The sequence below is a fragment of the Lampetra planeri genome, chromosome 15, assembly GCF_965212315.1.
Source record: "Lampetra planeri chromosome 15, kcLamPlan1.2.h2, whole genome shotgun sequence".
Classification (NCBI taxonomy): domain Eukaryota; kingdom Metazoa; phylum Chordata; class Hyperoartia; order Petromyzontiformes; family Petromyzontidae; genus Lampetra; species Lampetra planeri.
The window spans coordinates 9,762,247-9,776,791 of record NC_136121.1 but is presented as its reverse complement, the minus strand read 5'-3'; the positions used below and the strand labels follow the sequence as shown (position 1 = coordinate 9,776,791).

General features: G+C 46.1%; 1 protein-coding gene across 3 annotated transcripts; it reads right to left on the bottom strand.

Annotated features, from left to right (window-relative positions):
* Positions 1 to 595: 595 nt before the first annotated feature.
* On the bottom strand, positions 596 to 14,459 carry HMMR (hyaluronan mediated motility receptor). Of its 3 annotated transcripts, none has more exons than XR_013586081.1 (11): positions 13,945 to 14,441; positions 10,797 to 10,912; positions 9,816 to 9,881; positions 9,178 to 9,366; positions 8,312 to 8,398; positions 7,315 to 7,408; positions 6,404 to 6,941; positions 5,682 to 5,837; positions 4,815 to 5,015; positions 3,989 to 4,208; positions 596 to 2,273 (listed from the first exon to the last, which is right to left on the bottom strand). XR_013586081.1 is itself a non-coding variant. In XM_078601028.1 (11 exons), exons 1-11 carry the CDS (start codon positions 14,048 to 14,050, stop codon positions 2,091 to 2,093), a joined length of 1,827 nt encoding a protein of 608 aa, XP_078457154.1. In that variant the 5' UTR covers positions 14,051 to 14,440; the 3' UTR covers positions 596 to 2,090. The 3 variants fall into 3 exon arrangements, 2 of the variants coding, with proteins under 2 accessions (XP_078457154.1, XP_078457155.1); XM_078601028.1 differs by having other exon boundaries at positions 4,118 to 4,208; positions 13,945 to 14,440; XM_078601029.1 differs by lacking the exon at positions 4,815 to 5,015 and having other exon boundaries at positions 4,118 to 4,208; positions 13,945 to 14,459.
* Between the last annotated feature and the right edge of the window lie 86 nt (positions 14,460 to 14,545).

Sequence of the window (14,545 nt, the reverse complement as noted above, 5' to 3'; positions counted from 1 at the left end):
AGACAGGTGTAGAAGGCCTTGAGGGCAGTCCAACAACATCCAATGTTCTGCATTCACCAACCCACGGTCAAATATCCAGCGGTAGATTGATACAACTTGACTGCGCATACTACATTTAGCCAACAGTCCAATTCGACGCCGTGCATTGTGAGCTTCAGAAATTATAATCAATGGGCCAGAGCAGACGTCGGTATCACCCGAGGTAGCAAAACGTTAGTAGTTGCCATTTAGATGCCAAAGAGTGAAGCAGGTAATTGAATGGTTCTCAAATTCACCTGGCCACTTTAACGAGTGATGCCACCTAAGGCGATCCCAACGAGTGAAAATATCGTACACATTCACTCAACATATTCCTGTCAATTTCCCCACGGATGTCGTCTCTCCATTCTTTCCTGTGCTAGGCCATCATCTCCACGTCCACCCCAATCCTTCACACCACTTGGAACCAGCTCTTTCTTAGCCTGCCTTTGTTTCTGCCCTGGTGCTTTCATGTTCATCGCTATTCTGCTGCTGTGGTTTTCGCCTCCCCTTTACTACAGATCCTTCACTCAATGACACGTCAAAGTGAACAAATAAGACGGAACACACGCATACGAAATGTGCTAATTAGATTTATTACAATGAAGTGTAATAAGAAACAAAAACTTAGTGCAAAACCCAGATCCCACCTCGACACAATAAACAAGCAAGTTGTGTTAACATCCCTCCGGTGTTTAAATATATATTTTTAAGTATAGTCTCGCTTTAAAAATGTGTTTTTTTAAGTTGTACCACGCGTTATTTGGCACTGTCCCCACATTTCATTCAACGTGCTGGGAGCTTCAGGAAATATATGCCAAACGTGTGCTACAATCCGAAAAATACAAGTGCCGGCCACGCGGCATAACTGCGAATGCCTATGCAGTATAGTGGACTAAACGCCCCATGGCAAAATATTCGGCAGCCACAGGGGTCACAAGAGACGTCGGGGTCATCGTGACCCCACCGTGCATACACGCAAGGAATGAAATCGACTCACAAGCAAAGCCATGCACACTTTTCCATTATATTAAGTGTCTGCGGCGATGCAAAGTACGTAAAAAACCTCTTCTTGGTTCTTTCGGTAAAGTCACGTAGAATGGAAATACGTGACTTTACCGAAAGAACCAAGAAGATTAATCTCTGCAGTCACGAAAGCTTTAAATCGAAATTTATACGTAAAAAACGTCACGCGTAAACATTTGTTCAACGTTCAGATTGCTTTACGGCGAGTTAAAATGCCACCGATTGTCACACGACGCAGCAACACCAGCTTCCGATTCCGACGTCATGAAACCCAACACCAGTTTAACAAAACGAATTACGTACATTACCATAAGACACAACGTTTCATTATATTTTATCCTTATCGTTTAGAAAATTGTGAGGTGTTAGCGCCATGGTTAAATGCACTGCACTGTGAAGCCAGCGATCGGAGTACAAAATCACGGCGACGGCCAACATCAGTGGCAAATAATAGCTAAACAGGTCCTGGGCCCCCCTCCCCCCACTGCACCAATCCGCACTACTGGACTAATAAGTGACGTTTGGTCAATCAACCCATGTGATAAACACAGCACGGGGAGGCTTTCATCCAGCAGTGGATTAGGACATATTATAGTATTATTTATCAATGATGCAATCAGTCATTACAGAAAATTCATTGTAGAATCTGACGTGGACTTGTAACATATTTTGTGGGTGCATATTGAGCAAACGATAATCCAAATGGATACCGAACAGCTAACCACTTAAAACGCATGCATTCAATAATTAAAAACCCTTCGAGGAAAGTACTATCATGCCAACCACTCAACCCGGCCCCCGCAGCGTTGATATACAGATTAAAACTGGGGGAAAAAAAAATCCCACAAGCACACAATTGAAGTTACGTAAAAATATTGTTGTTCAATGCAAGTAAAAGAAAATCCCACGAAACGTTGCGCGACATGTGCATTCCAACAACAGCTTGCTATTCCGACGTTCATACAAGACAGACTTGTACAAATTAGTTAAGAAGGTGGCCACGTGTCTCAGAGGTCAGAGCACCGAGCTGGCCGTTTAATCCTTGTTTACAGAAACATGTTCTGCTTGTTGAGTTGGTTAGCCCCGGTGAAGCCATACATGGCGGGAGTAGCTGCGGAGCGTTTGCCGGCAGCGTTCAAGCTCTCGTCGACGAAGGTCGGGAAGAAGCTGCGGTGGCGCCGATCTGTCAGACGCAGCCTGGACAGGCGTCCTCGCAGTGGAGAGGCGACCTGCGAGAATTCACAAAAAAGACAAATACTCCTTGTATATAGCCTACACAGACTGTTATGGCATGTGCAGGGCACATACCGTTCGCGATCACATATGGAGGCTGGTTTGGCATCAGTGAACCTACTTGACATCTGTGAAAATGAGCTTCATTAGCTCATTGGATTCCTAGTCTAAATAAAGAGTCTGATGAGAGAGTGGTTTAGCCAGCACCACGGTGCAAATTTTTATTTTTTACACATGGCAACAGGTATTCATTTAAAGTGGAGTCGACTTCGGGGTGGCCCAGGATCAATTCAGATAACTGCCACCGATGTAAATTGTTGTGCACGAGCACCTGTTTAGCAGAATAGTTCTCGTACAAATGCATTCAAATATAATCGGGGCAGCCTTCTGATCAAGAAAACCTCTTATACGTGACACACCGCAGGAATGAGAGTGCACAACTCAAGATGAGCAGCAGGGTGAAAGAAGGCACGCCGAGGAAGGGGAGAAGGCATGACCAGGCCAAGATGTCAGGGGACGAGAGGCGAGGGAAGAGGGGGAGAGAAGGAGCAAGCAGAAGCGAGCTGCACGGAGCGGCATCTGTTTTCGCAGGGGACCGGGAGAGGGGAGGGATTCAGAGTGGGGGTGACCACACAAAAGTAATGCGATTTGCAGGAGGCTTGAGCTGATTTAGATATATAAATGTCAGTGCACTTGGGAGTACCACGGCAAGGTTTACTATGAAAGCAGTGAGCAGCTAAACGCCTCTACAGCACCCCCCCCCCCCCCATTTCACTCCACAGCACAACCTAGCCTGGCGGTGGTGAATGCCTGTGAGCCAGCACTGGAGGCGAGGGTTGTTGATGGATCACACAAATACTGTGAAACTCCCTTCATGTGGACATCGAGTTGCCATACCTTGGCTTACCAGGGACAATTGCGGTACAGTAAAGTGCAGACTGATATCCATCTGCATGGGATACAGTGTTTTCCCCTCGCACATGTGGGTTTCTCTCTGGATGCTCCAGTTTCCTCCCAAATATAAAAACACACTTTAAATTGCCCGAAACGCCTTACTACATTGGTGCTTCCACACGTTGTGGATTGTGCAGCGTTGGGAGATGCACCTCTCATATTTACAATGACAGCATTGCTCCTATCTACAGCAGAGCTGATGTTTGATAATGTACTTTATTTATACAGGAAATTCTCACCAATTCTAAAGACGCTGTTTTTTTCAGGAGGGCTTTGCATTGAAATATTGGGCCATATTTCCTCTTATTTGGCCATGAACTGAGTGATCTGCATGCTGGCAGGAGTACCCTGAGAAAACCCACACACGAGTTGCGACGAATCAAACCTCTGAAAACTACGAGGTTCGCAAATCTATTCTGTGCTGCCATCTCCTGGCAACTTCATCGCCCAGCGGTTCGAGAGTTTCACGATTCTACAGCACTTAATTTCATGGGGCGGCATAGTGGTGAGACGTTAAATACCTCGCATGGTATGCAGGAGGTAGACGGTTCAATCCCAACCCTGACGCCTGTATATTTGGATTTTGCATGTTCTCCCCGTGGTCGTGAGGATTTTTCTCTGGGTCCTCCGTTTAATAAAAAATAATATTTAGAGTATTTGGCTCCAATAAATTTTCAAATTAGCCACCACTTCATCGAGCTGTCTTTTGTGGCCAGGTTGCTTCTGAAAAAAAGCCATATAGCTCAGTGGGCCTTACCTGGTAAAATATAAATATTTTATAGTTTTCGTTGTTGTTGTTCAAAGCCCTCTATTAGAAGTTTGTGCCACCACGCAGAGCTTCTTTCATCCCCGGCCACATGATCGCTTGTGAAGCAAATCGATTTACTTTGAAGACCCGGGATCCGCTCTTGTCGTACATCTTCTTCCACTTTAGAATTTCTTCCTGCATGGCCTCCGACGACACCTTGTTCTCAGCCCTGCCAGGGCACGCGGAAGCACGGCACACAACGCTTCTGTTCAGTCTCATGCAATACATTAATCGATGAAGGAAAATCCAGCGAAATAGGAAGCTTTTGAGCTTTTTCAGGGCTCTCCGACATGGGTTTTTGCAGCTTCGTTTATGAGAAAAAAATACTTTAAAGTAATTTTTACTGTTTTAGTTCACTCTCACGACATCATTGTACCATATAAAAAAGATGGGCATTCAACAATGCATCTATTGTACATTAAATGGCATAGGTATTGAATCGTGCGTGTAAGAATCAATAATTTTCCCTTTGTACACGTTGTGCAAGGAAGCAATGCAATGGTGGCATATTGATTATCACACTTCGCTATGAGCCTGGCAACCAGAGTTCAATTCCCGGACATGGCTACCATTAACACCGAGCGACACCTGAAAATCTGCTTTACCAACTAGTGCGGTGAAATATGGTTGAACTCCCCCAACGAACGGGGTGGGGGGGGAGGCTTTAGGTCAAGCAGTGGATTGACAACAGAGGCAGTTACCCAACCTACAGGGGTCGCAGCGGGTCGCAGGCGAACAGGCTCAATAGTGCGGCGAAGGCGCACGGATTACTCACTCTGCGCTCCGCAGGAGTGGCTTTTTTTGCAGGAGCTCGTCTTTGGTGGCGCTCGAGGAGCCCTGCGGCTTGGCCGACTGGGCCCTCGTGACGACAGCCGCGGGCAGAGGCGGTTCCCCGACTTGCTCTTTGTACGCCTGGTGAATGGCGCTCATCTCGGCCACCATCTGCGTCATCTTGCTCTCCATGCTCTCCACGTTTCTGTGGTGGGCCACGAGCGACGGGACTGTTGTCAATGGTCGCAAACCAGCTGCTGCTCGCCGAACGGATGATCTCGGTCGCGCGTCTAAGCCGAGTGATTGTTTTGAGTCTCGTTAATGACGTGCTTGTTGGTTAAGCCTGTGACCAAATTGCCCGGAATGCGCCAGATCTCAAAGCTAAGCAGGTTGGATCATATAAATTGCTCGGACAGAGCGCCAACGTGCTTAAAAAAACAGGTTTGTTGTTGTTCTAGGGTAGTGCAAAAAAATATATATTGCTGCACTATACTCTCTGCCTTTACCAACCCTTGCTCAATTCAAGAAATGTATTAACTCTTATCTGTTACACCTTCAATAAGTCCTGTTTGTTGCTTGCTGCTTGGACATTTTTGGATTTTTGGCCTGCTCTAAAAGCAACGTTGATGAAAGAAAACCCGCAGGATCCGCATGGCGCGGGGGAGGCCACTATATCACTATCAGCCATGGTCAATCCACTGCAGGATGAAGGCCTTATCACCCCATCGCCGCCACCTCTCACGATCCTGCCATGTAGTAATTCCGCCTGTCGCCCATGCATAAACTATATTGAACATTATTATAACGCGATGCATGTTATTAAATGTTCCCCTGCCCAACGGGTCACGCCTGCTCGGCAGGCACAGCTCACCTGGCGAGCTCGCTCCCGGCTTCGGCTGCGAGCAGCGTCACGCGCCGGCGTGGAGTCTTTGGGGGCGCTTTCTTCTGCCCTTGGGCCGCCTCCCACTCCAGCGCCTCCACTCGCTCCTGCAGGCACTGCCTCTGCTCCTCCGCGGACTCCCTCACGCTGTGGACAAGGACCCCATAAAAGTCTTGAGCTGGGCTATCAGAATATTTAAGTAAAATCGATTACTCCACCGAATATCGCTTCAATTGCTCAACTAGACGAATGGCACGAAAAAATTGTGTTGGGAAGCGGGGGGGAAAAATATCTGACATCATGTGTGCACCGTTGGATGGGCGACAATGGCCGGGGGTTTGGGAAAACTTAATCGGCACCATCAGCAGCGTGCAGCTGGGTGTGGCTTCTAGAGGGGGTTTCTGGCTCTGGGGCGGCTGCAATTTTTAAAAGGTGCGCAAGTAATCAGCCGCAAAATTTATGATAGAACTGAGCCGATCAGCCAAGTTGTCCCACCATCGCCACGGATGAGCACGGTAGGCTATGTATGGTGCGGAATAAGTTCAACATACATACATACATAAGGAGTATGGTGACAGGGGGTACACTCCTGTAACCCAATCAATGCACCTCATCTCGTAGGAAATTAAAAGCCGAGCATACTTTTAAGTCGGCATGGTTGTCAAAGCACACTTTAACCTGACGTGAAAGACAGAATCCCACACAAGTCTCACCCGTTCAGCTCGGTCTTCAGCTTCTCAATCTCCTCGTCCTTCTCCCGCACGTCCCTGTCCATGCGTTCCACGAGCTCCTCCAGCCGCGCATCTCCCCGCTGCAGGTGCTCAACGTCGGCGAGCACCGCTCGCAGGCCCTGCTCAATGGTCACCCGTTCCTCTATCAAGCCCGACAGCTGCTGCTCCAGCGCGGGCCCCTCCAGCGGCAGCATCGCCATCTCCTCCGTCGTCGTCGCCGCCGCATCCTCGCCAGCAAGCACACCGGGACCGTCGCACTCCATGGGAACTTCGCGAGCGACAGCGCCGCGCCCCGGCCCGCGTTTGGAGAGAGACGGGAGCTTCTTCTCGAGGCGCTGGACCTGAACCCGGAGGGTGGAGATTTCTCCGTCGCGTCGCGCCAACCGACACCCGAGGACAGGATCGGCGTTTTCACCGCTCTGCGCTGCGGGGATTTGAGGCGGCTGCGCGTGGCTGCTGGGATCGCCGCCCTCCAACGGCCGATCCGTCAAATCCGATTTTAAGTTGTCCTTTGGGTCCTCTGTTTGATAAATAAAAAATTATTTCCAGGCTTTGTATTAAGTTGAAAAATTACGGGTTTATAAAAGTGCCATGTTTTATCATAAATTGCCAACTCTTTTCAATTTAAATAGTATTTACACATTTGAACCTGGTGACCCAAGTGAAATTCTCGGCAACGAATAACATTGGTGGCTGCGATACCCCAAATGGTCATGCCCCAGTATGGTGATGAAGTATAGTTAAACAAACCCTCAACCAACACAGCATTAAGTAGTGGATTGACAAAAGAGCTTGTATATAAAATTAGACTATTATCATTATAACTATGTGAATGTATATGAAAAGCAATCCATAACAATACCAACCTGCGGGAGGAAATACACACACCTTACCTTTCAGGGGTTCTAAGACTGTCTGGGATGTCTGTTGATTCAGTTGCAAGGTCCTCACTTGCTCCTCAAACTCACATTTCATCTGCTCCTTCTCCTGTAGAGACAAAGACACATAAAAGACAAAGATCCCCCCCCCATATAGCCTTAACAGACTGTTGTGGAAAATGCTGTTTGCAAATACCTATGAAGGCCGGTAATGCACACGAGGGGGTGGGTGGTCAACACCATGCACGGCCACCTTTGTCTCCCTAGTGACGATGTTTTAGACACTGCACCAGATATTCATTTGAGGCTGAAGCAACCTAGGGGAGGCCCAGGACCGGTTCAGATAATCGTCACCTGGTGTTGGCCGTGAGCATGGACTCAAGCGACAACAAAACAGCCGACTGGTAGGGGTGGAATTATGCACGAATTTATGAAATTCCTCAGCTCGCCAAACCTTCATCAAAATTGTAATAATGTGGTACATTTGGATATTTTGCACCATTCTTATAATGCAAGGCCATCATGAAGAAAAGCGCAAAGTTCACTGCAAGAGATATATAACATTGAGAATGAATCGCTGCCCTTAATCGCAACAATCTATAGAATCGTCAGGGATGGGGGGTAAATCTTTTAATGATTGGGCAGTTCCACAATTTCAGACGTACGTTTCAGACACTTAAGAGATGCGGGTAATCATCAGTATAATCATTAAGTCGCTTTTACTTGGGGCAAAGCATGTCAACCAATTAGAACTGTAATTCAGATAAAAATTACGCGTCCACCCTTGTGGTGATGGTGCATTCAGTGTCGATGGTTGGCATCACACCATTTACTCATTCCATAAAATAAGCCATATTTTGAAAATAATATGAACACCCTCATTTCAGGATTAGTATATAAATGTTATATATTTGTGGCTTTCCTTACTGGAAGCTAACACTACACTTGCATGTGTGCGATAGCGATGAGCGAGGTCCGATAAGCGGCGAGCACGCAGGAAGCAGACAGTCACCTGCTGTACGCTCTCCAGCTTTGGTTTCAGCTCCGCCAATTCCAAGCATAGTTTGCCAAGTTCGCTTTTCAGCTTGTCTCTCGAGAACTGTGGAGTCAAGTACACACAAAGCACAGCAACAGTGCCACGATGCCAGTCGTTGAAACAGGTGATGCAATAAGACACCACGTCAAAGTTAAAATAGAAGGGTGGTTTTTCCTAATCGTTGCCAGATCAGCTTCGAGGCTGCCGACACGTATCTAGCTTGACCACCCGAATGTGAAATTGTAGTCGCTGCTCTGCATCAACATCAGCCATATGAAAGAAGACTGCTGACACGATTCAAGATTCTGACTTACGATCCAAATGTTACGTTGCAGGATCGTGAGGAATGGTAAGCGGCTAGAGGAGGCATTGATCCAGGGCTGGATTGACCATGGCGGATAATGATGATTAAAATGGCGGATGATGATGATGATTAACACGGTTGGCAACGTACGATGCGAAAAGAAGTTTAAGATACATACAATGATGGTGATCTCAACATGGGCAGAGAATTTCCCAAGCAGATATCAGTCACAACGACGAAGGACATTCCCTGAAGTGCAACCTGCGTTTGTCACGGCCAAGAACTTCAAGAGAAATGTTTCTGTTTGAATGTTAAATGGACAAGTTATTTTAAAACCTGTTAACATGCAGGGGTTTTATATGCTGCAAGACAACTGAAAGTGATGCCAAGCAAGCATAACTGACCTAAGGTGATAGCTCAATGTCCAGGTTGAGGAGGCTACAAAAACTACACCTTGGAGTTTTGCAAATTAAGGTGATAACACAAGCCAACCACTGGGGTCGACCCTTTCAGTGCGAGGGTGTTAAGTGCCACTCACCTTAGCCCGCAGCATGTCGTTGATGCTCTGGAGCTCGGCAGATCGCTTCTCCGCGGCAATCGCCCACGTCGTCAGGGCATTGCGCTCGCGCGCGCCAGTTTGCAGCTTCTCCTCCGCCTTGCGCAGCTCCGCCTCCACGGCGCGCAGACGGCGCTCTGTCTCGGCGCACTGCTTCACCAGCAGGCGCGTCTGTGGCGGCACGAGAGGCGTTGGCGGCGGTTACCGGGCATCCACTTTTCGGTCGATTGGCACGAGGGGGCAAGGGTGAAACGAACTGGACGGGCACACGACTTTTTAAATCCTTTATATTAAGTTCACTTGCTTGCTTGCTTGTGCGCTTACGACCGTGCAAATCTTTCGGTCGTTTTTTAACCCACTTCCCGTGATCCAATCGAGCTGACATTTTGCACACAGACTCGTTGTGCGTGACAATTTATTTTCGCGAAAATTTTTTTCCAAAATTTTCAACATTTTAGGAAAAAAAAATTATATTAAATTACCAATTGCTTAATGGTGGCAGGTAATCATCTGACCCATAGGTGGCAGCCATCTCAAGCCAGAGAACGAGAGGACTCTAGCCGCCACGCATATAAAGGATTTATAGAGAAAAACTTTGTTTTTACGGGTTAATTTCTTACCTCCTTGTCCGTCTCCCTCTGCTTGAGGTCCGTGTTGATGTTTTGAACCTTCAGCGCTCTATCGGGCTGCGAAAAGTAAATAAAGAAGGTTAACAAGTGGATATTTCCCTCAAGTCATTGGCCCAAGGGCAGGTGCATGGCTCAAGTTCCTTCCTTCCCCTCCAATCCCCATGCCCCACACTCTGTAACTCGCAACGTTGCACGCCGTACCGGTGTTCTTGAGAAATTATTTCAGAACGAAGGTTTGGGGGTGGTTTCCCTTTGACTTATACAACAGTGACTTTAGGTGACATCATCTCCGAATTACACTCAGCATTATTTCGAATGTAGAGATGACAACTACGCATCTTACCGTTCTTGTGCCGGTCTGGTTTGTTTCCAGATTTTATTGCTTGCAAATGGAGACGTGCTCAAACATTTACGTAGAGTAAACACTACATTTGGAAACTGTTCTTTCTACGATTAAGCACCTCATACATGGATTTTTTTTGCAATTGTCACCGTTTTAAACCATCCCATCCAATTTTTTTACGTGAAATATTGCCCTTGCAAATTTGCACGTTCGTGCTTTCGAAATCAAAGTTTAAAATCTCGTTAAAGAAACACATCTTAAGAAAATATGAAGTTCAACTGAAAGTTTATTTTTTTACCATTTGGTTATTGTTATTGTATTATTTACGTCATAATTGTACACTGTTGTTATTGATATTTTATCACAGATGGTTAGTCTTAGCAGACTCTTACCTGGTTACACATAAAAGTTGATGACGATGATGACTAACCAAACGGCTCTTTCATGGAACTGCTGCCAAATCGGTCCACACCTTTCTCAATCACACAATTCCAGCCGACGACCATCCACAACCACAATCAGTGTCAAATGATGATACTCTGCACCATGTAATAAGAGCGGTCCACGCCTACACACCGTGGTGGGAAGAAACCACATTACTCATGCCTAACAAGGTGTTTGTCTCATACCAGGCAAGAGTTGACGTTGCCGCTTGACTCGTTGCCATGCCTGGGAGCTGCTACGGCAGCAGCGACATACCTTCTCCCCATCTTGGACTTCACTTCCATCACCAACCCCGGAGGCTCTGCGCGAGTCGTGGGAGAAATGGCAACGGACATTTTTAGCGGTCGTTGAAAAGGAATTGCGAGATGTTTAATGTAGGTAACTTCGAAAGTCCAGGCAGGCAACGATGCACTGGCGCTGTGGACATTCAAGCGACGTGTTGAAACTCGCTTGAAGCTCATGTGCGGTGCACATTTCTCAGGCCGGTGACGTGTGTGTGTGCACGCGATTTGCAAGTGCAGCAATTTCACGGTAGCGTAGCCAACAGTCGTTGGCTGACTTAATCGTTCTTTGAGCACAATCTCAACCGTGCCGTTTCGTTTTGCAAATAAAAAACAAGTTAAACTCCCATCAAATTATAGTTAGGAAAATTTGCAAAGCAAGCGTTTACTTTGTCGTTCGTGTCGGCAAAAGTGTGTAACAAAAAAGTGTGCAACAAAAAAGTGTGCCGATTTCTAAAAAGTATTCATGTGAATCAGGCTGTGCGCAGACTATAACATGGAAATAGTGAAAACATGGATAAACGGAACCCCCTTCAGTCTCCGCATTCAGTATAAATAGAAGTACGTCTCAATCAAATTGGCCTATCATTGGCTTTGGAGGTCCACATTTTCCAGCAGCATGTAAGAATGCTAAATCTAGACCAGTATCTCGACCTTTTTGCGTTTAAATCGGAATATTAGGTCACGCTTTACAACATCTTCTGGGTTTCCAAACGTTATTTCACAAGAGCTGATCCACAGTCACGCATCACATTAAAAGTATTCCATCGTCAACATCGCAGCTCGGCAAGCAATTGTAGCTCAGCAGACCTGGGATCAATTATAATTGAAATCACGACAGCATTGTTAGCCGAAATTTGAATTCCAATTACACTGCCATCGCAAATTCATTAACAACACGATAACAATTTGCAATTGCCCCCCGGGTCTGGGGCTCAAAGCACTGCAGATAAATTCCATCCGTGGAGCAGTATTGCCCTCTACTGGTCGAGGTACGTTTATTTAGTTATTTAGTTATAGCGAAGTGCCTTTTGTCTATTGTACGCTACTATTAGGTTTGTATTGTTTGTTGTCGTTTTACCTTGCCTACTGGACATCTGTGAAAAAAACATGAGCTTCATAGCTCATCGGAATCCTCCAGTCTAAATAAAGCTTCCGATTCTGGAGTTTCTCTATGGCCATGACCGAATCATAATACAGCACTGTACACACCACTAAACTTGTGCCTGTTATCAGTATATACATAAAGTACGTAGAGTATACAGATTCTCATACACCCACCGGATTATAAGACGCACTCCCAACCATTGATTTAAAATACAGGTGGGGAAAGAGCGAGTCTTGTACATCCGGAGAATACGGTGTTTGTAGAGAAGATGCAATTAAATCGCCCTCAACGTTACCCAGACCTCACTCAATCTCTGACGTTATGCAGGTTTCATGCTGGCTAGTACTTTTATGGGAGACACCCTGGAAATACCAGGCTTCGAGTTGGTCAGGAAAGAGAAGTACAGTACAGCAATGGATTATTGCATCTATCAGTGTGGAGCTTTGAAGTAATACCCGCACCCTCGTTGCAAATACCACCAACACCAGGGTATTCCTCCAGATTCTCTCACGAACCCAGACTCTCATGGATGGGAATTGACAAACATCGCCAGTGTGGCAGGTCACCTCGTGAGAACCGGTCCCGAGAATCCAGGAGAGATGTTTTTATTGACACGCTTTTATTTAACTCACTCTGTTGTTGTTGTCGTATTCTCAAGTTTTAACCCACTTCCCAATGTGGTATCGACTGCAAACTTGGTATACTTATGTTATACTGTTGACAAGACTATATTCTATCAAAACAATTTTAAACATTCTTTTTTACGTGTTATCTTTCGGCTTGGGTCCAATTGTCCACGCTCAACTGACGTTGGCTGTAAATCACCACGATTCCTTATGTTATGACAAGCCTCGGGGCCACTTCCTGGAGTTCTGCCATTACGAGTAGGGTACATTTAATCGAAGCGTGTTTTAAAAAAAAGCATTTTTAAATTTGACTTATTTTTCTGGGCGGCCATAACGTTTACTACCCACACGCACAGACATGTCCTTTGTCAATCCACAATTGGACGAAGGCCTCTTTCCATGCCTGTGGTTTGACCATACTTCACCATCCATAGAGGTTTTTTGGGTTAGATCGCGTAAATATATAAATGTGTTGTTAAAACCCGCCACCACCCAACACAGCCAACTAGTAAGGGTTGTCACGTAAACAGAACATGCCAATTCGTCACTAGTACAGCACTAGTGTGTAGTGTATAGTGTAGTATACTAGTACAGCACACCGGTGTGTAGTGTATAGTGTAGTATAGTATACGAGTACAGCACCGTGTGTTGGACAGCCAAGCCACAACATTTACAATCAGAGTACGACGTTTCGCCAGTAATTACAACCAGCTTCATCAGGCGACAGCCAGATTTGTGGAGAAGTCTGTTTCGTTCCTTAATGTAGAGGCGCTTCTGACAACCCTTACTAGTTGGTTGTGTCGGGTGGTGGCGGGTTTAACGACACATTTATATATTTACGTGATCCAACCCAGAAAATCTCTATTATGGATGATATTGGTCGCGAAAGCCTACGTGTTAAACATACTTCACCAGTAGAGGTTTGGTGAAGGTGGGGTGGGAGCATTTATACGTGGGAGCACACAAGTACGGTACAACAGTGGAGTTTTGCTGCTATTGCTTTCTGCTGCCCACAACTGAGCCCCGAGAGACAGATGAGAGATCATTAAACAAAACACACACACATAATCAAATGTAACAAGACAAATTCAAGTGTGAGAACAGTAATACTGCACGTTCGTTATGCAAAAACCATCAAAAGTTTCTGAACTAAAGAACTACACGATGCAAAATCAATGCACTTCTTTAGGACATTGTGGTCAAAATGCACATTCACTTTTTTTACACGTGTTTCGGGTCCTGTTTAAAAAAAACCTTTCAACGTGTAATAACTACATTAATATGACCGTGTGACGATGCCGACACACAAGACACTCACCCGCACTGGAATTCAGTCTCTTCCTCTGTGACCTAGAGACCGGCATGTCGCGATTCTTCACACTTTGCATTTCATTCGTGGTCCTATTCCCAAGATGTATTCTCATTAACCGCACGGGTGTGCCTATATAATCGTCCTTAATAACCGAAGCACGGGTTCCCCTATATCCCCGCACTGTGACCCTACAACCTACTCAACCGCGACCTTAAATCTAGAATCGCATCCCAATTTACCGCAGTGTTATTCCTCTACAGTATCTAGATTAATGTCCTTATATCCTGTTTATACACACATACACACACGTGGAGCGAGAGAGCGAGCGAGCACCATCTCCCATCACCACACGCCGATTCAAATTGTCCCCCCAACGCCGTTGGTCGTCGACTCGTCCAATCGCGATGCGCGGCGTCGTCCATCTGCGCCACGACCCAAAGGGGGGGGGGAAATTTGAAAGATTCTAACTAATTACTTCGTCAACGAAACAACACTATCGTTTAAACATCAACTCAAAGCAACGCCTAAGCGCTTACTGAACTGGTATCGTAAGGTTACTGAGAGCACGTTACGCGATGATGACTGAAGTGCGATTCACGTAAATCAA